Source organism: Xenopus tropicalis, chromosome 9, assembly GCF_000004195.4.
Source record: "Xenopus tropicalis strain Nigerian chromosome 9, UCB_Xtro_10.0, whole genome shotgun sequence".
In the NCBI taxonomy this organism is placed as follows: domain Eukaryota; kingdom Metazoa; phylum Chordata; class Amphibia; order Anura; family Pipidae; genus Xenopus; species Xenopus tropicalis.
In genome coordinates, this window is record NC_030685.2 from 69,225,919 (window position 1) to 69,246,403 (window position 20,485).

At 38.8% G+C, this 20,485-nt stretch overlaps 1 protein-coding gene across 1 annotated transcript in view; it reads left to right on the top strand.

Annotated features, from left to right (window-relative positions):
• stk39 (serine/threonine kinase 39) overlaps window positions 1–20,485 on the top strand; it is a 176,372-nt gene that overhangs the window by 46,853 nt on the left and 109,034 nt on the right. Inside the window, exons 9-10 of the mRNA XM_018097600.2 lie at window positions 2,512–2,560; window positions 4,632–4,697. Coding sequence (XP_017953089.2) covers window positions 2,512–2,560; window positions 4,632–4,697 — 115 coding nt within the window. The remainder of the gene's footprint in view (window positions 1–2,511; window positions 2,561–4,631; window positions 4,698–20,485) is intronic.

Sequence of the window (20,485 nt, forward strand, 5' to 3'; positions counted from 1 at the left end):
CCTCTGTAAATTTCAGTTGTCACAGCAAGTCCAGTTGCTCTAGATTTACTTATGCAGGTATAGGACCTGTTATCCAGAATGCTCAGGACCTGGGGTTTTCCGGATAAGGAGTCTTTCTGTAATTTGGATCTCAAACCTTAACAGTTACAGTAATTAAACCCAATAGGATAAGGAATAATCCAATAAGAATTATTATATCTTAGTTGGGATCAAGTACAGGTACTGTTTTATTATTACAGAGAGAAGGGAATCATTTAACCATTAAATAAACCCAATAGGACTGTTCTGCCCCCAATAAGGGGTAATTATATCTTAGTTGGGATCAAGTACAGGTACTGTTTTATTATTACAGAGAAAAGGGAATCATTTAACCATTAAATAAACCCAATAGGGCTGTTCTGCCCCCAATAAGGGGTAATTATGTCTTAGTTGGGATCAAGTACAGGTACTGTTTTATTATTACAGAGAAAAAGGAAACAATTTTCAAAAATGAGAATTATTTGATTAAAATGGAGTGGTGGAGTGGTAAAATGCAGGTGGAACTTTCTGCATAATGGGTTTCCGGATAAAGGGTGCAAAACCTGTACTAGATACAAGATAGCTGTAGTTTTTATACTCCTAATACAATTCATTTGAAACAGCAGCACCACCTGCTGGTCATTTGTCTGACTGGATTAATTTGGGGATGTGAATCTGAACATCTGTTCGATCTGTTGAACTGACAAGAGGAATCTCAAATGACTTTTCTACTCACTTGTTTGATTTTACTTAGCAGAGCTACTTTCACAAGAATTTTCTTTTCTTCCTCTGAAATATCTACCAAATGTGTGCAGTCAGCCGAAATGACCAGCAGTTTGCACTGCCGTTTCAAATTCATTAGTAGGAGTAACTAATATCTCGGAGACTAGGCAAACATTCATGTAAATTGCAAAAGTCCTCAGAAGAGCATGCTAAGCAGTTTTTATTTATTTGTTTAGGGTTAACATATCCTTTAATAATGCACTATGGGCTGGGCTATTTTTAGAGAGGACAGAGGGGGATTTATTATTGGGACTAATATCAATAGGGGCCTGATAGTAGGAATATCAAAGATAAAAGTTCAGTAGACATTATATTTGTTTTTAAAATATTTTTATTCAGGGGTCTCCACACCTAAAGCCCTCCAGCTCGAACTCTCAACCTAAATATTTATCACCCTTGTCAACCCCCTTGCAGTCACTTCATCCCAGGTTTTAATTGGCTTTCTTTAGATTTATAGCATGAGTAAAGCCAAAACAACATGGGCTGTATGCAGTTAATCCCGCAGGAAAAGTAAATAATTTTAGTAAGCATAGGTTCCACTTGGGTTCCACATAGGTTCCACTTATGATAGAAACAGCTCAGTATTATGGGTGTATACAGACCAGGCATACCTATCTGTATGTGTATATTTAGATACAGAATGATAGATAGATAGATAGATAGATAGATAGATAGATAGATAGATAGATAGATAGATACACAGATAGATAGCTAGACAGACAGATAAACAGATGGATATATAGATAGATAGACAGGCAAAAGATAGATATATAGATAGATCGATAGATAGACAAAAGGTAGATCAATGCAAAGATAAACAAAAGATAGATGCATAGATAGATAAAGGATAGACAGATAGATAGATAGATAGATGATAGATAGATAGATAGATAGATAGTAGATGATAGATAGATAGATAGATAGATAGATAGATAGATAGATAGTAGATGATAGATAGATAGATAGATAGATAGATAGATAGATAGATAGATAGATGTGTATGTGTGCCATATTTTCAGGCTTGTTTCAGCAGATGGAACTTACCTTTGTTAGTCCTGTATACTCCTACATTCTCATGCACATAATATTATTAGCACACAGAGGTTGAAGAAAAGATTGAGGTCAAATATGACACATTGGACATCGCTACTGTCGGTTCATAAATCATATTTGTGTGTGACACGCTTTGCATGCTAAGCAGCTGCTTTCCACCCTCGCCCCATGAACCAACACAGTAAATAAATAATGTTTTATTCTTCCAATAGTCATTTGCTGTAGCTGAGGGAACCTGCTGCCTTAGATCACTTGATAGAGTCTAGAGAAGAAAGTTCCAGGGCTGGGGCATAATGGAGCATTCTGCTCACAATCTCAAGGAATGTATTTGCATATTAATGTGCATTTTATGGATTAATCCTCTCAGGGCAGTGGCCCATGAAGGGCAGCAGATAACGGAACAGCAGAAGGCACAGAGGCACCCTTAGCCCTCTATCCATGCACTCTCATAGCTCCCATGGGTAACGCAAGCAGCCGCACATGCGCCAGGGGACATATTTATCACTTGTAACAAGGTTGGCAAAAGGCACATAAATAAGGCACACATTTAACTTGAGGTTTATTTTATTTTTTTATTTTTTTTTGCAGAGGAGATAGAAGCTGTAAGGTTACAGAAAAGATTTATTTATGATTTAAATCAACTGTTTTCTTCCGTAGGCCAACAGCAGCTGAACTACTAAAGTGTAAATTCTTCCAAAAATCTAAGGTAATGTTTCCCATTTTCCAATATATATATATATATATACAACAAACTGCTGCAGGTGGGGGTAGTAGGCAGGTTTTTAAAATGTCAGATTTCTATCTGGGGATATTGGCGCCCAATATTGGCACCTTCTGTGGGTACAGGCCATGAAAATGATAAGAACTATAGGGTGGGTTGGGAATTACTACTACCTTTATACAGGATACAGACTTGTTTTCTTTCTTAGCTGCTCCCTCTAATCACTAACTCTAATCATTAACCTGCTTTGTTTTATTCTACAGGTATGGGATCCCTTATCCAGAAACCCGTTATTCAGAAAGTTCTGAATTACAGAAAGGCCATCTTCCATAGACTCCGTTATAAGCAAATACTTCTCATCTTTAAAAAAAGATTTTCTTTTTCTCTGTAATAATGAAACAGTACATTGTACTTGATCCCAACTAAGGTTTAAGTAATCCTTACTGGATTATTGGGTTTATTCAATATTTAAATGATTTTTAGTAAACTTTAGTTATGGAAATCTTACGGAAAGATCCCTTATCCGGAAAACCCCAGGTGCCAAGCATTCTGGATAACAGAATCCCATACCTGTACATTAATGTGGTTATATAAAAGGCAGATTGCAGACTTTTTCTGTAGTTCCGCAGCCATATTAACCTACGATGCAAATAGTAGAGATGATAGTGTTGATATAATTATTGCTTGCTGATTGGTGGGGAGGGTATTTCTGTGTTTCAAGCAGATTTTTGAAAAGGCAAGTTAGGTGTACTTGAAGACTAGTAGTCCTTTGGTAACCACTATCTAGCAGGGGGTTGATTGTTTTCAAACATTGGCCACTTGATTAAAGGGAACACCTTTTTTCCCAACCCCAGTATTCAGTGTAATTCTTGCCCTGCTTTTGTCCCGTGACCTTGTTTAGGGGAAAGTGATGAGCAACTTGATTACCTATTTCCTTGCAGGTCAAAGCTGCCTTACAGTACTTGGCTTGATCATTAGTATACCCCCTTCCCTCTCCCAAGAACAGATTGCTGAAAATTTTACCTTCAGCACCCATTCTCAGCTTCTACTTCATCTGATTACGTGTGGGTATACATATCATGGGGCCAGCTCCCACTCCCACATAAAGCTAAGTACAGGTGCGGGACCTATTATTCAGGGATCTTTCTGTAGTTTGGATTTCCATACCTTAATTGTTTTGCCTCCAATAAGGATTAATTATATCTTAGTTGGGATCAAGTACAGGTACTGTTTTATTATTACAGAGAAAAGGGAATCATTTAACCATTAAATAAACCCAATAGGACTGTTCTGCCCCCAATAAGGGGTAATTATATCTTAGTTGGGATCAAGTACAGGTACTGTTTTATTATTACAGAGAAAAGGGAATCATTTAACCATTAAATAAACCCAATAGGGCTGTTCTGCCCCCAATAAGGGGTAATTATATCTTAGTTGGGATCAAGTACAGGTACTGTTTTATTATTACAGAGAAAAGGGAATCATTTAACCATTAAATAAACCCAATAGGGCTGTTCTGCCCCCAATAAGGGGTAATTATATCTTAGTTGGGATCAAGTACAAGTACTGTTTTATTATTACAGAGAAAAGGGAATCATTTAACCATTAAATAAACCCAATAGGGCTGTTCTGCCCCCAATAAGGGGTAATTATATCTTAGTTGGGATCAAGTACAGGTACTGTTTTATTATTACAGAGAAAAGGGAATCACTTTTAAAAATTACAATTATTTGCTTATAATGGAGTCTATGGGATATGGCCTTCCTGTAATTCGGCGCTTTCTGGATAATGGGTTTCCGGATAACAGATCCCATAACTGTACTACGAAGGAAATGTTACAAGAAGGGTAGGGTTGACTTTTGGTTCTAATTTATAAGGGGTGGTTGGCTACATCTGTTTGTATATGTAATAGCAAACAATAACAAGAGGGGCTTAAAAGTAGAAATACAAAATGAACTAAAATATAGACTTTAATTAGAACATTTTGCCTTCCCTCTTTTTTGGAACTGTATCTGTAAAGAGAGATTACTAATAACTTCTCATCTTTATCTTCTAGAATAGGGAGTATCTCATTGAGAAACTGCTCATCAAAACACCAAATATTGCACTGAGGGGGAAGAAGGTAAGAGACTGTGCCTGCCAGGCCTTTGTCACACACACATATATGTATAGGTATATATATAAGTGCAATTCACCGAGGAGGACATGTGTAATAGGGATCTGTTCTTGTAATGTATAATTTTAGAAAACCTTTATTGACCATCTATTCTGATAAGGAAAATAGCAAGGTGTTTAATAAATATAATCTAAAATGTATCAAAATATTTTATAATGTGACATGACATGAATAAGAGGGTACGTTGATGATGTGACAGCACAGCAGCTCTAGGAGAATAAGTTCTGGATCGTGCTGATTCCAGTCAGAGCTGTTACAGATTCAGAAATGATCAAATACACATAAGATTTTTTTCCCGTGCATTTGTTTTTACGTCCTGTAACAGCTTTATATGTGCAAAGCCTATCCTAAATGTTCTCTGTGTTTCCATTTGTGGTGGATATAAACTTTCCATACAATGTTTTTTATACCTGTCAGCCTTCCTGAATTTTTTTTCAGGAGTCGCTCGAATTTATGCCCTTGGTGGGAACACAGCAGTTTGGGTGGTACAAGGTGTAGGCTGGTTGGACTGAGAGCAGAGTAAGAAATCACCCAGTTTAATATCTCAACATTTCATTTACACCCTCCAGCTCAGTCAGCCAAAACATACTAGCCTATAAAAGTGTTATGTCAGCCATCTTGCTTTTAGGTAACATAGGGAAACTGCTGTGCAGTTGTGACTTCTTGATATTACACATGTATGGGATCTTTCATCCAGTACAATGGGCAACTTGTGTGTTTCCTCGTTGTGCCTAAAACTACGTTAATTAAGGTACTTCCGTATAGTTGCACTTAGCGCCACTCTGCCCTTCCTGCCTTCTGTTCCAAATCAGGCACTGAATCGCCTATTTTCATCCGAAATGGTGACAGAATTGTTGGGGAAAATGGTGCATTGTGGGAAAAACATGCTGATTGCGTTCGTTATTGAACTTTGTGCATTAACATACTTAGATGTACGCTGCTGCATTTATGAACCTTACCTTTTGTGTAGATATAAAAAAAAAGCTTATTTAAGCAAATTTCTGCCCATGATTATGAGACAAATGTGTTTGGAGTAACCCAAGCCCTGTTTGCTATTCCTGTTCTTCGAGTTAAGTTCCTTTTTGTGGCCTTGTTTGCTTTCCTTTATCTGCTCATGTTTCATAGTGGTTGACAGTTTTGGTTTATAATTTTGATTGGCCCAATTGTCCACTGTAACAAACCTTAGGTGTAAGCTGCTGCCTGTGCTTTGCTTCTAAGTGGCGTCTGAGCGTGGGTGATTCCCAGAGCGTATTCGGGATTTGTTTGCATTATGAATGGGATCCTGCGAGACACATTATTTTAATTCAATCCAGGCTGGGGATGTTTAAGGGGGTCCAAACAGTATTACCCAGTTGCTGCTTAAACCAAGTCAGTTTAATGCATGCTGGGAGCTGTAGTGCAGCAAAATCAGGGTTGTATTCTTTAAAGGAAAATTACTGTATACCCCCAAACAATGTTGGTCTCTATAAAAATATATTGCATAAACAAGCTCATATGTAAAACCCTGCTTCATCTAAATAAACCATTTTCATAAAAATATACTTTTTAGTAGTATGTGCCATTGGGTAATCCTAAATAGCAAACTGCCATTTTAAGAATTAAGTGCCGCCCCCTGGGATCATAGGATTCACAGTGCACACAAACAAGCCAAGGCACACATACATGCTAGGCCCCATCAGCCAATGAATGGGCAGAGTTCTGCCTTTTGCTCCCACACTACTTCCTGTTACAGTCAGAGCTGCATCACTTCCTGTCAGCTGATCTCTGAGGGAGCACCCAGCCCATCACTAAATGGCGGCTCAAGGGAAAGGATGTATAAGGGCAATATTTACTGATATATATATTCCAGTTTGGGGAGATTCTTTAATAGGTCACTTAACATAATATAAACTATTTGCTGGTTAAGTATTCATTCTGGGGGTATAGTTTCCCTTTAAGCTAAGTAGATGTAGGCAAACCTTAGACATTTTATTACCTTACATTACCTTCTATTTACATTTACAGAGATGCTTGGCTTCCTATTGGCTCTAACTGTTTGATGTCATTGTGATATAAGCCAACCCTTCTGAAGGCAAAATGGCAAGTAACTTTGCCCCTTTTGATCTATATATAACCCCATTTTATTGCTTCCAGCCTCCTTCCAAACTGTATAATTCAGAACTTTAAAAGACTTATCATGCCCAGGGCTGTACGAGGACAGCAGGACTGTCTGTGCATGTGATAAAGAGAAGGGCACCACTCCCTGTCGGCCTCGGCCCTGTTGGGTCCTGCTTCAGAAAGCTTAAAAAAAATTAAAATAGCTGTATGTTCCACAGTGCAGTGGTTGGGGGATTTCATTGCGGAGGTTGTTGGGTGGTTGGCCTTGACTAGGGTACCTGCTGGGCTTAGGGTTGCCACCTTTTTTTTCTTGTAATTCTGGCCTTTGGGACTGGGGAGTAACATTGGGTGGGACTATGATCTCACAGGGCCAGGAAACGGGCAGGGTGGGTGGGGAAATGGGCAAAGTGGGTGGTGAAATTGGCAGGGAAATGGGCAGAGTGGGCGGGGAAATGGACAGGTATAAGTGGATCTGTACTTGTAGGAAATAATCCTTTAGAAGAGAGGGTCAGGGAAGGGAGGGATTTGTAGGGTGTTACAAATTTGCTGGCAATTACATTGCTCCTAGCTGGGGATTTACCGTCTGGGCCAGTTAAATATCCGGCTGGGTGATAGCACTAGCTGGGCCCTGGGTACCTGACACTGGATCCCTCAGGTGCTTATATAAAAAAAAACAATCCTCACCATGCCGCTGTATCACAGGCAGCTTTGCATTGAGGTCACGTGCTTGGATGGCAAGCCAACAATGTGCACTGCAAGCCGACCATACCAGGGACAGGCACATTAGCTCAGAAGCAGGCACAACAGCCCCAAAGTAAAGGTAACCAGCAGCAACTGGTGCAAACAAAGATGGTCACCATGAACAATGCCGCCGACCTATGCATTCCTGACCATACTACTGGTTATTATGGGTGCAGTTCAGTTTTGGGATTAAATATAGAAAAATGATTAGGATAAAAGCTTTTTTGTATTTGTAAATGGAACAATTCTGCCATGTTTCATTAAGTTGTAAGCTCTTGTTCCTACCAACAGAGGGCAGCGCAAGACTTCATGCTGAATCTCAGAATTTCCTTCCAATTCATTCACCTTTTTTTTTTTTTTTTTTTTTAACAAAACTCTGCTTGAGTTATTGAAAAATAAATTACAAATAATGACTACTTTTTTTTTTTTTTCAGACAAACAAGGGTAAAATTTACACAAATTACACCCTATTTATGATTGTTTTCTCCTCTTACATTTTAAAGCCTTCATATAATTTTATCTACTTTACTTCAGTGAGATGAACGTTTAAAATTCAGTCGGCGAATTATCTTAAAAAGTTTTCTCTGCAGTCAGTATAATTGTTTAATTATTTTACCAATGTGACTCTCGCGGTAAGACATCCGTTCCGGAATTACCTGCGTAAAAAAAAAACAAAAACCAAGGGGGAACAATGCCGGGAGATGGAAATTGTAATTGAGCGACAGCTGGAGAGCCGCAGCATGGAGCAACAGAAAGAGCGAGCGGAGGAACGTGCAGAGAAAAAAAAATACATTTCAGAATAATTCGTTATAAGAAGTATATCAAATACATATTTTTCAAGCAGTTAACGTCTAGTATGATGCACAGAGTGATATTCTGAGACAATTTGCAGTTGTTTTTTTAAATTTAAATTAAATATTAATCTTATTAATTATTAAATCTTGTTTTTTGGTAGTTTAACAGCAACCTGGTTGCTAGGGTCTAAATTACCCTAGCAACTAGGCAGTGGTTTGAATGACAGACTGGAATATGATAAGGAGAGGGCCTAAATAGAAAAATTAAGAATAAAATGTAACAATAATAAAATTGTAGCCTCACAGGGAAATAGGTTTTGTTGGCTACCTGGCTGAGTGACCCCCATTTAAAAGCTGTAAAGAGTCAAAGAATTAATTTGAAAACTATACAAAATAAAAAATGGAACCTAGTTACAAAGTTGCTGAGAATTGACCATTCTATAACATAATAAAAGTTAACTTAAAAGGAGAAGGAAAGTCATTTTGGCATTTTCCTGCCAATAGATTTGCCACATTGGTGCCACCTAGAACACTATATTTATTCTGCAGAAAGCTTTACTATACCTGAGTAAAGAGCCCTAGAAGCTCCCTCTGATAGCAGCGGCCATTTTAGCTTGGTCTTGGTAGCTTCCTGCTGCAGTTATAGCCCTTGAAAGCTCAGATCACACATTCCTAAGGGTGGGGGAAGTTAGTTCTTATTCATTCTTACGGGAGGGGGGAGCAGGAGAAGGGAGGGGGAGAGAGGAGAGAACTGAGCAGACTCATGCCCCAAATCTGACGGAGCCCTAAAAGAAAGGAAGTCTGATACGGAAGAACATGTTCCCAAAAAGGGAGACGAAATCCTGTGTTTCTTTTGATAGAAAAGTCAGTGCAGCGTTTCTATGAGTGCTTATGGCTGTATTTCCATAGACCTTTCTGATAAAGCTTACTGAGTTTTTACCTTTCCTTCTCCTTTAAAGGTGTACAAATAGCCATCGGCCTCTAAATTTCGGAGTGCCGAGACCTGATGACTGCACCCTGAATTGAACACTATTCTCAATATAAGAGGGTCAGGCAAGGAGGAGCATGTAGAGAGTCAGTACGGGCCTATACAGGGCCCCATTGCAGCCTGTGTGGGCTAGTGCTCCCTAACTTGTGCATCTGAATGTGCAAGTCACCCACCCTCCCTTATTATGATGTTTATTAGTACAATTCTGCCAAACGCAGGCAGCGCCCCCCTTTAAAAATGATTTCCTTTTTTTCTGTAGTAATAAAACAGTACCTGTACTTGGTCCCAACTAAGATATAATTACCCCTTATTGGGGGCAGAACAGTCCTATTGGGTTTATTTAATGGTTAAATGATTCCCTTTTCTCTGTAATAATAAAACAGTACCTTGTACTTGATCCCAACTAAGATATAATTACCCCTTATTGGGGGCACAACAGCCCTATTGGGTTTATTTAATGGTTAAATGATTCCTTTTTCTCTGTAATAATAAAACAGTACCTTGTGCTTGATCCCAACTAAGATATAATTACCCCTTATTGGGTGCAAAACAATCCTATTGGGTTTAATTAACATTTAATTGATTTTGTAGCAGACTTAAGGTATAGAGATCCAAATTATGGAAAGACCCATATACCAAATACCCTTGGTCCCGAGCATTCTGGATAACGGGTCCTATACCTGTACTGTGGGTTGACAGACACCTTTCAGCCAGGGTCGGACTGGGCCGCCGGGACACCGGGAAAAATCCCGGTGGGCCCCGGCCCTAGTGGGCCCCAGCGGGCCAGTCCGACCTTTGCCGGCGCTCCCCCTACTGACTGTTCCTCCCCTGACGCGTTTAATTTATACGCGCTCGGGGAAGACGTCAGGTGGGGGCCCTGCGGGGGGGTTAGGGGGGCCCCTGGGGGGGTTAGGGGACGCGGCTGGGGCACCTGCAGGGCCCCTGGGGCGGGAGCCCCGGTGGGCCCTGCACCCCCCAGTCCGACACTGCTTTCAGCACATGATAAGCATTTCATTATTAACCTGGCCCTTTTTTATCACAGAATGTTAGAATAATTCACTTAAAGCTACAATGCAGCACCCAGTGCTTATGAATTTGCTCGTGCTTCCGCGTGACTCATGATAGATGGAACTGTGATTTATGATTAAATGTCACTGCAATTAATGTGCCATTAGGTCAAGATAACTGATTTGCCTAATTGCTGGTGGGGCTGTCAATTTGAACATGCTCAACTATTGTACAGTGAGAACAACATCTGATACATCCAATTTGCAAGAAGGATTGCCACTGCCGGTTTTCTTGTTGTAGTACAAAACTGTAATTCTGATGACAGAAACCTGCTAGAATTAAGCATAGATAGGATGATAAACAGTCTATCCAATTCAGCCTTTCCTAAATAGCCTTTGTTTGGCAGTTGTGGGCAGAAAGGTGCCAGTGAGCATTTTAGGGCAACAGTGCTTGGATGACAACTGCTGGCATTGGTCTCCATGTAGAAGGCAGTTTGCCTTGAAGAGAGCGGTAAGAGAGCTTAGAGACAGACCCGGGCTGACATTCAGTGTTTTCTAAATGCCAGAGGGGCTGCTGTAAGATGCTACTGGTGGGGGGGACTGTTCAGGGCTTTTCGTACTTGAAACAGTGCTGGGCCAAGCCGACCAGGGGGTACTGCAGTGGGGGGAAAGGGTCCGGAACTAGTAGTAGGTGAAAGATGAGGTACCTGCTTGGTATTCTCCCGAATCCATCGGGGTGGGTTTTGGGGGTTCACCTGAACCCAAAAAAAGTCGGTTTGGTGCATCCCTAAGTTGAAGTCAATACCCATACTCTTGTTTATAAAAGCTTCCAAGTAGCTTCCAGCCACGTAATATCTGTTTGCATGGTAATTCCACCCCTCTTTTAGAACTTACACTCAGCACTGTTACTCTCTCAGAAAGCAATACGAGAATGTATGACTTTATCATTCAGTAACATAGATACCATAAAGCAGAGCGGTGCCGTCCGGCTGTTGTGCAGAATGTCTGGTCCGTAGCACATTCTCCTTCCTACATTATTTCAGGCTGCGCCTAATTAGCAGGCAATGTGCACCCTGCAGTGATACAAAGTAGAGCAGAGCAAAAACTCTGAAGTTGGCACCGTTTCCACATGAAAACACAGAAAAAGTCAGCGTGTTATACCCATTTGGAATAAAACAAATGCAGGGAAGAACTTGGGCAATATTAGTGTTTTATGTCACAGAATCAGAAATGCAAATATGCCCTCCTACATATCTTATTGTGAATCCTGTTAGCACTGAGCTCAGCAGACAAGCCCCCCCCCCCCAAAAAAAAAAGCAGAGCTAAAGAACCAGATAAAACATATTAGGATTAATTGTGAAAATAAAAATGGATATATGATGTGCACACTTCAATTTACTTGCCAGCCTAGTACAGATACAATGCAGATCTAACTGTTAATAAATATACTGCACTAGTTATTCTTGGGACTCTCCTACTTATCAAACCTTATTCGGTTTTTTACTACTACTACTATCTCAGTTGCTCCTTTGGAACCTGGTCAGAATCCTTACAAACATGGTGATCTGCCAGTAGGCCTTGAGGTAATAACCAGTAGATCACATCTGCAGAGTAATGGACCAAAGCAGCTCAATGTATTAGCCATCTGGGTTCTTCCATTATTAAGATTATTGTGTGTGTAGCTCCCATGGTAGTGTAAACACTTAAGGCTCTGATGCTAAAAACTGAGGCCACATTGGTAAAGTCAGATTACCTCTATAGTAGTGATCCCCAACCAGTGGCTCACTAGCAACATGTTGCTCCCCACCCCTTGGATGTTGCTCCCAGTGGCCTTAAAGCAGGTGCTTATTTTTGAATTCCTGGTTTGATGGCAAGTTTTGGTTTCACAGAGAGAGTTCTATAAATCTCACTATACCCAACTGTTTTCCAGAATACCCTTACTGGCATAATATTATGGTATGTCTGTGCAAGTGATGAGAAAACTCATATTCCTCATGGAGAGTTGGATTTTTAACTTTTTAGTAAGAAACTAGCGACCCAGTAATAACTCAGGTAATCAGTAGGCACAGTGCTTCAAAGGCCACCAACCCCCTTCCTCAGGGGACATTCAGCTCTTCCCACCCTGGTGATTTCAGGCCAGACCCTAGCTAGCATTGGGCTGATGAGGAAGGTTGTGGCAAGGAGGCTTTATGGCTTCATAGACAAGACTGAAACTGCAATATAGATACTATTAAAACAAAGACATTAAAAAGTCAACATGTCCATTCTACACAAGAAAGAGAAAACGATTCTGAGGTATAATAACCCTTTAAAGTTGCCTTGTTCTAGTTTAAGTTATTATGCAGTTTGCAAATGCAGAAATAAATTATACATGTTTATTTTTTATTCAGGGGCGTTGGGCTCGCTTCTGTTATTTGAAAGCCAAAAAAACAGTTTTCGTAAAAATTTCTGGTCGTTTTCTGGAAGAAATGCCAAACTCTGGTACTCCCCCTCCCACCAACGCTCGCTTTGATTTGCAGCATTATTTTCCCCTTATTGGAAATAGTCCATTTTTCATAATCATGCTATTCGGTTGAAAGCAAAAAAAAAAAACAGCTTTCCACTTGTTAATTTCTACGCAAAGGCATCATTCGGAATTATGCGTGCCATTGAGCCGAAACGCCACCTTTTGCTTTTCCCCTTTAAACCAATTTGTATTGAAGGCTTCCTGGCTTTTAAGACCACACATGCATAGAATGTCTTGTACCTGCTCTCTATAAAGTCATAAGTCAACAAAACAGTAAAGCGGATAGCACCGTGGCTCTACATAAGTTCTCTCTGACTACATATTATCATATTATCCAGGGTAGAATTATGAAAGAAGCTGTAGACCAGCAACAGTAGAGGTGAACAATATTTCCTTCAGTGAAAGTGGCCTAATTAATTTGAAAGTGTCCTTCTTTGTACTGTGCAATCGCCTTCGAAAACCTTTTTTTCCCCCAGCTCTGCACAATATCTGTCCTTCTGAAGTTTGGCTACAGCTTAATATTGGTGTAGGATGTAGTCCAGCAAAGTCAAGGATACACTCTTGTAACATTGTTCCCTAGGAATCCAGGGCCACTGGCACACTTAATGCAATAGGTTCTTCCAGGGAGAGTCTACATTGTTTGTATCCCTGTTCAAGCAAAGATTTCTGGGGACATTAAACACAATATTCCTAGAATTAAATAACCGAATAGCATTTTGGCCTTCCTGTTGATTGATTACAGCATGGTATATGGAATCCTTCAATGCACTGTAATCTCCTTATGTTATATAAAAGTGAGATGACTGATGTAGAGTTGGTAAGTAGGACTGACATTGGAGCACTCTCTTGAGTTGGCTTATCTACCATTGATGGTTTATTTACTTTTCAACACTTGATACTGAAATAATAATATACAATAATATATAAGCTACTTTAGCTTGGCTTGAGAATTTGCCCTCATAGGGCAGATCAAACCTCTCCACAACACAAAGATTCACCTGTTAGGGACTTATGTGCTTGCACAGGCTTGTATAGAAGTAAATCACCCAACTCACCCTAGCCTAAAAGAAAATGATTTAATATTGTGCTGCAAAGACATATTGTTGTATAAAAAGATAATATAAGAAAAACAAAAAAATACACTTTCGATTTGTTTATATAAGGATTAATGTACCAACAATGGTAAAATATAAGGATATTATGTCACCAAGGAGTTTGATGACCATAAAAGACCCAAGGCTGAAGGACATTTAGGTGATACCCTTATAAACAGTGCTTAGTAATGTCGTCAGTTATACTTGGTGTTCAGTAATGTCATTTCTGTCACATGACAGTAACTGGTTCATTCTAAAAAATAAATGTAGAATGTTAGACGTCACCAAGGAATTCCATGAGCTGTATAAAAGAACTTGGTCTTTGACCGAGTCTTATATAGTGAATAATGTAACCCCTATTTTAAAATATAAGGATAATGTAAGTCACCTTCGGCCTTGTGCTTTTATACAGTTTATGGAACTCCGAGGTGACTTCTAATGACCTCATAGTTTCCAGCAGGGGGCACAATATCTGTTAAAATACATGTTTTATTGAGTCACTTGATAGAAACGACATCACTAAGCACCGATTATAACTGATGACATCACTAAGCCACGTTAATAAGGATATAATTTACAGGATATTCATGGCTTTTGTGTATTATAAGGACATACATTACATGTATTGCTTTTGTGTATTTTATAACCATATTATATAACTTAAACCACTGCCTAAACATTACTGCACTGAGTCTGTATTGAGGGCACTGCAGTGACCTGATCTTGGGTCTTTGCAATTCTAGGAATTTTTAAAGGTAACAGTGACACATTACTATAAAAATTGGAACATGGCAATACAAATAATTCCCAAGAATAAAACTATTAATACTGTGATGCATAGATATATAATAAATTGGGCAAAAAATGTTGTTATTTCTTTCAAGTGGATATGTGTTGGTAAAAAACAAGTCAGAACACAACTAATGCCAGAAACTAATTGTTCAAAAATATATAATTATATGTGGAAGAAAAGTCAAGCCCTGTGCTGGCTCATATGCCACACTTCCTATCGTTACTATTTGTCCTTTTTATAAACTGCTGCGAAGGTTTCTGCCTACGTACGTCTCAGCAGCCAGTGCACATTCTAAAGGCAATAAAAACCTTTTGTTGTGAAGATAATGTAGGTTTGAGACTTTATAATAAGCCGGTCTGGAGGAACCGCTGGCAAGAACAAGGCTATCGTGGGTCAGAAGTTCTCCTTTTAATAAACAAGTATTTTGACTACTAGAGGAATAACCTTCTGATAATGATTTCTTTGTGCCGGTGCAAGCTCTGCTATCTTGTTCAGAGACGCAGTTTTGTAATAGGTTAGAAGAAAAGCTTGTACTGACTATTTGGGGTTTAATTAGTTGCCTTGAGCTTTGAGCAGAATTATAAATGTACTTGAGTTCTACACTAGAAGACGCTTGTCTGAATTACGAATTTCAGACTTTCTGTCGAACCCTTTTTGAATGTTAAAATTCCTTTTTTTATTAAACCTGGAATCGCTGCCTTAGATCTCTCGATGCCTCTTGATGGCCCACAAGGTTTGTTCCCTGTGAGGTCTTAAACATATACAGTGGATATAAAAAGTCTACACACCCCTGGTAAAATGTCAGGTTCCTGTGCTGTTCAAAAATGAGACAAAGATAAATCATTTCAGAACTTTTTCCACCTTTAATGTGACCTATAAACTGTACCACTCAATTGAAAAACAAACTGAAATCTTTAAGGCGGAGGGAAGAAAACCAAAAAAACTAAAATAATGTGGTTACATAAGTGTGCACACCCTTAAACTAATACTTTGTTGAAGCACCTTTTGATTTTATCAGTACCTTTTGATTTTATCAGTACCTTTTGATTTTATCAGTACCTTTTGATTTTATCAGTACCTTTTGATTTTATCAATACCTTTTGATTTTATCAGCATGGCACATTTTGACTTTGCAAGATTTGCCCACTCTTCTTTGCAGAAACACTCCAAATCTGTCAGATTGTGAGGGCATCTCCTGTGCACTGCCCTCTTCAGATCACTCCACAGATTTTCAATCGGATTCAGGTCTGGGCTCTGGCTGCGCCATTCCAAAACTTTAATCTTCTTCCGGTGAAGCCATTCCTTTGTTGATTCGGATGTATGCTTTGGGTCGTTGTCATGCTGAAAGATGAAGTTCCTCCTCATGTTCAGCTTTCTAGCAGAAGCCTGAAAGTTTTGTGCCAATATTGACTGGTATTTGGAACTGTTCAAAATTACCTCTATCTTAACTAAGGCCCCAGTTCCATCTGAAGAAAAACAGCCCCAAAGCATGATGCTGCCACCACCATGCTTCACTGTGGGTATGGTGTTCTTTTGCTGATGTGCAGTATTGTTTTTGCGCCAAACATATTTTTTGGAATTATGGCCAAAAAGTTCAACCTTGGTTTCAGCAGACCATAACACCTTTCCCACATGCTTTTGGGAGACTTCAGATGTGTTTTTGCAAAATGTAGCCTGGCTTGGATGTTTTTCTTCGTAAGAAAAGGCTTTCGTCTTGCCACTCTACCCCATAGCCCAGACATATGAAGAATACGGAAGATTGTACGGCCCCTTGGTAGCCTCCCTGACCAGTTTTCTTCTCGTCTTTTCATCAATTTTGGAGGGACGTCCAGTTCTTGGTAATGTCACTGTTGTGCCATATTTTCTCCACTTAATGGTCTTCACTGTGTTCCATGGTATATTGCCTTGGAAATTCTTTTGTACCCTTCTCCTGTACCCTATCTTTTAACAATGAGATCCCTCTGATGCTTTGGAAGCTCTCTGTGGACCATGGCTTTTGCTGTGGGATGCAACTAAAAAAATTTCAGGAAATTTGTGGTTAATCGGAGGCACTTTAAATGATGAAAGGTGTATGCTGACTCCTATTTAACATTATTTTGAATGTGATTGCTTAATTCTGAACGCAGCTACATCCCCAGTTAGAAAAGGGTGTGCACACTTATGCAACCACATTATTTTAGTTTTTTTGGTTTTCTTCCCTCCACCTAAAAGATTTCAGTTTGTTTTTCAATTGAGTGGTACAGTTTATAGGTCACATTAAAGGTGGAAAAAGTTCTAAAATGATTTATCTTTGTCTCATTTTTATACAGCACAGGAACCTGACATTTTACCAGGGGTGTGTAGACTTTTGATATCCACTGTATAATATACAAAAAGCTTACCAGAACATATCTTTAAACACAGTCTCCTGCTGCATATCATATTGGCAGCAAAAATCTTCAAAGGCATTGGAAAGATACTAATTCTCCAACAATCAATGAATGGATCTCCAATATAAACAACATTTATACTTTGGAGGAGATTAACTCCTCGCTAAGAGAGAAACAACAGTTTATTTTGACCTGGTACCCCTGGGTTTCCTACGTTAGTTCTCAAAATAAACTGTAAAATAATATATATAGATCGTGTAGCTTTTTCTTTGCTCATTCTCATCAATATAGACTTTCTTGAATACAAAAAAAAAAAATATACAAAAAGCCATGAATAACCTGTACGGGTATGGGATCTCCCATAGACTCAATTATAACACAGTACCTTGTACAGTATGGGATCCCTTATTTGGAAATCTGTTATCCAGAAAGTTCCGATTATAGGAAGGCCATCTCCCATAGACTCCATTATAAGCAAATAATTCTAATTTTAAAAAATTATTTCTTTTTTCTCTGTAATAATAAAACAGTACCTGTACTTGATCCCAACTAAGATATAATTACCCCTTATTGGGGGCAGAACAGCCCTATTGGGTTTATTTAATGGTTAAATGATTCCCTTTTCTCTGTAATAATAAAACAGTACCTGTACTTGATCCCAACTAAGATATAATTACCCCTTATTGGGGCAGAACAGCCCTATTGGGTTTATTTAATGGTTAAATGATTCCCTTTTCTCTGTAATAATAAAACAGTACCTGTACTTGATCCCAAATAAGATATAATTAATCCCTATTGGGCAAAACAATCCTATTGGGTTTATTTGATTCTTAAATGATTTAACAGACTTATTTTATGGAGATCCAAATTACGGAAAGATCCCTTATGCGAAAAACCCCAGGTCCTGAGCATTCTGGATAACAGATCCCATAACTGTACTTAATCCCAACTAAAATATAATTAATCCTTATTGGAGACAAAACAATCCTATTGGGTTTATTTAATGTTTTTAATAGTTTGTTTGGTAGACTTAAGGTATGAAGATCCAAATTACTGAAAGACTCCTTACCCGGAAAACCCCCAGCATTCTGTATAACAGGTCCCATACCTGATGATGTCTTCAGTTGTAATTGGCGTTTAGTGATTTCTTTTGTGTCACACTAATTTCATTCAAGAATCATGAGAATCAACAAAGATATTTGCGAATGGCTCACAACTGAAATGGGTTGTGTGCGAATATAGTGTTGACAGTAATTTTGCAAATATAAATTCACAAATTTGCGAAAGTAGTTTATAAACAAACCCCAATGACTTTTATCGCAGCTTGCTAGGTTTTCTTTGGCGATTTTTTGGTTTTAGTGTTCAAGATCTTTCTTTTTGATTGTTAAATCTTAAAATTTGAGTTCAGAATACTCAGTTCAGTGAAATATTGAGATTTGATATTTATATACCATTATTTATCGAGTCACGACAAAAACTTGAATTCCGATTTTAATAAATATGCCTCTTACTGTGTGTATAATTAGAATTACAGGTATAGGATCTGTTATCCGGAAACCCTTTATCCAGAAAGCTTAGAATTACAAAAAGCCATCGCCCATAGACTTCATTTAATCAAATTTTCTTGAGAAGACGCATGGGGAAATTTAAATAATGGCATTGGCAGTTTATCAGCTTTTTTCCTTTACAGAAAAACTTGTTTTTTCCCAGTGAAACAAAAATCCTGGTGAAAATCTTATGCATATTTTTGCCCCAGGCAAAACCGTGAACTTCACAATAAAACTTATGCGTGGAAAAGTGCACTCATCCCTACTCTCCAGTCCAGTTTTGCCGGTTATAAGCATTGCTAAATTGTATAAATATCTTCAGTTTAGCCTTTTGCCTTTCTGCGCAGTATTCCAAAAGTCAAATCATTTGTGGCCTTACCTGGGTTGAGGTCTGAACCTAGGAGGAAACTGATTTCTCGGTATCCAAAGGGTTAAGACAGCTCAACTTCGTATTCAGGCAAAAGATCTGGGCCGGCAGCAATGAACATGGTCAGAATTGAAGCAGGAAATCAGGAACGAGGAGATCAAGTCAAAATAGCAATTTAGATGCACCCAGGAACTCACAGAGTAAGACCTATGTTCCAGCATTGAACCTGGGTCTCTGGCGTCTATTTATTTAGAATTTGCACCACATTTTGACACAAAGCCATGCTATTCAACGTGCTGATGTGATGTTGCAACCATGGGTGCTGCCATCTTGATTCAGAAGTGGAGCACTCCTAAATGGAGAACCCCTGACACTACAGGGTATGCAGCTGCCATGTTCTAGTCCCAGGCTCTGCAATACCGACTGACCAGAAGCATGTACACTGGATCATAAAAAGAGTTTTCTGCTTATTCTTAGCATTTTATTTTTGTATTGGTAGCTTCTAGCCACATACAAATCAGAGATGTTTCAGAAAACCTTTTCTAGATGTATTGGTACCTCAATGGTCTCCATTTTCAACAATGCACCTTCTTGTTACCCCAAAACAAGATATCCCATCTCATTGCAGGAGATGATAATGTCTCAGCTTAGCTCTTACTATCTTTTAACAGCTGCGATAATATTGGCAGCCAATGGCTCTTAGCAGCTGGCTGATTAGGAGCAACAAGAGGATCAGCTTCTCCAAAAATGGGCACAATCCTCTAATGCATCAATTACATTTTTTTCTGAGAATGTTTCCCCGTGGTATATGTCAGGGATGTTTCCCTGTTTTTTTTAATGATATGCTATTTTTCCATTTTGGATGATATACAAGGTTCATGTATCTTTTTTTTTTTTGATGCCAGGTACATTTTGGCACAGGCAATGTGGCTTTTGATCTTTTTGAGCTAGACATTTTTCAAAGCAAAAAAATAGTGATTTGTTGCAAAGATGTTGCTCAAGGGACAAGGCAAAATCTGCAGCTGTGTTTGCCTTTCCCTTAGATCTATTTACTTGTCCTTATTTCTTCTCTGTGCCTTTTAAAATGACTCGTGATAAACGTTGCTTAAATGTAAGGAATCTGTGTCGGCATAAAATACCAAGGTAACAGAGAACATTATCCACATTATTTTTATGTTTTTCTTTCAGTTTTCATAAACATACAATTTTATTTTGGCTTTTTTTTCCTGTAGCCCTTTTCTTGCTGTCTTACTGCGTGTCTTCTAACACAGCATGTTGTGCATTGTCCACCTATATCAGCCTCAACATAAGTTCCTTTGTCTTTACTTGACATGATTTCCTTATATTTAAGAGGAGGAAAACAAATGACATTTTCTTTGGTTAAGGAGTTCAAAAGTATTTACATTTTTTCAAATTTGATTACAAATACAA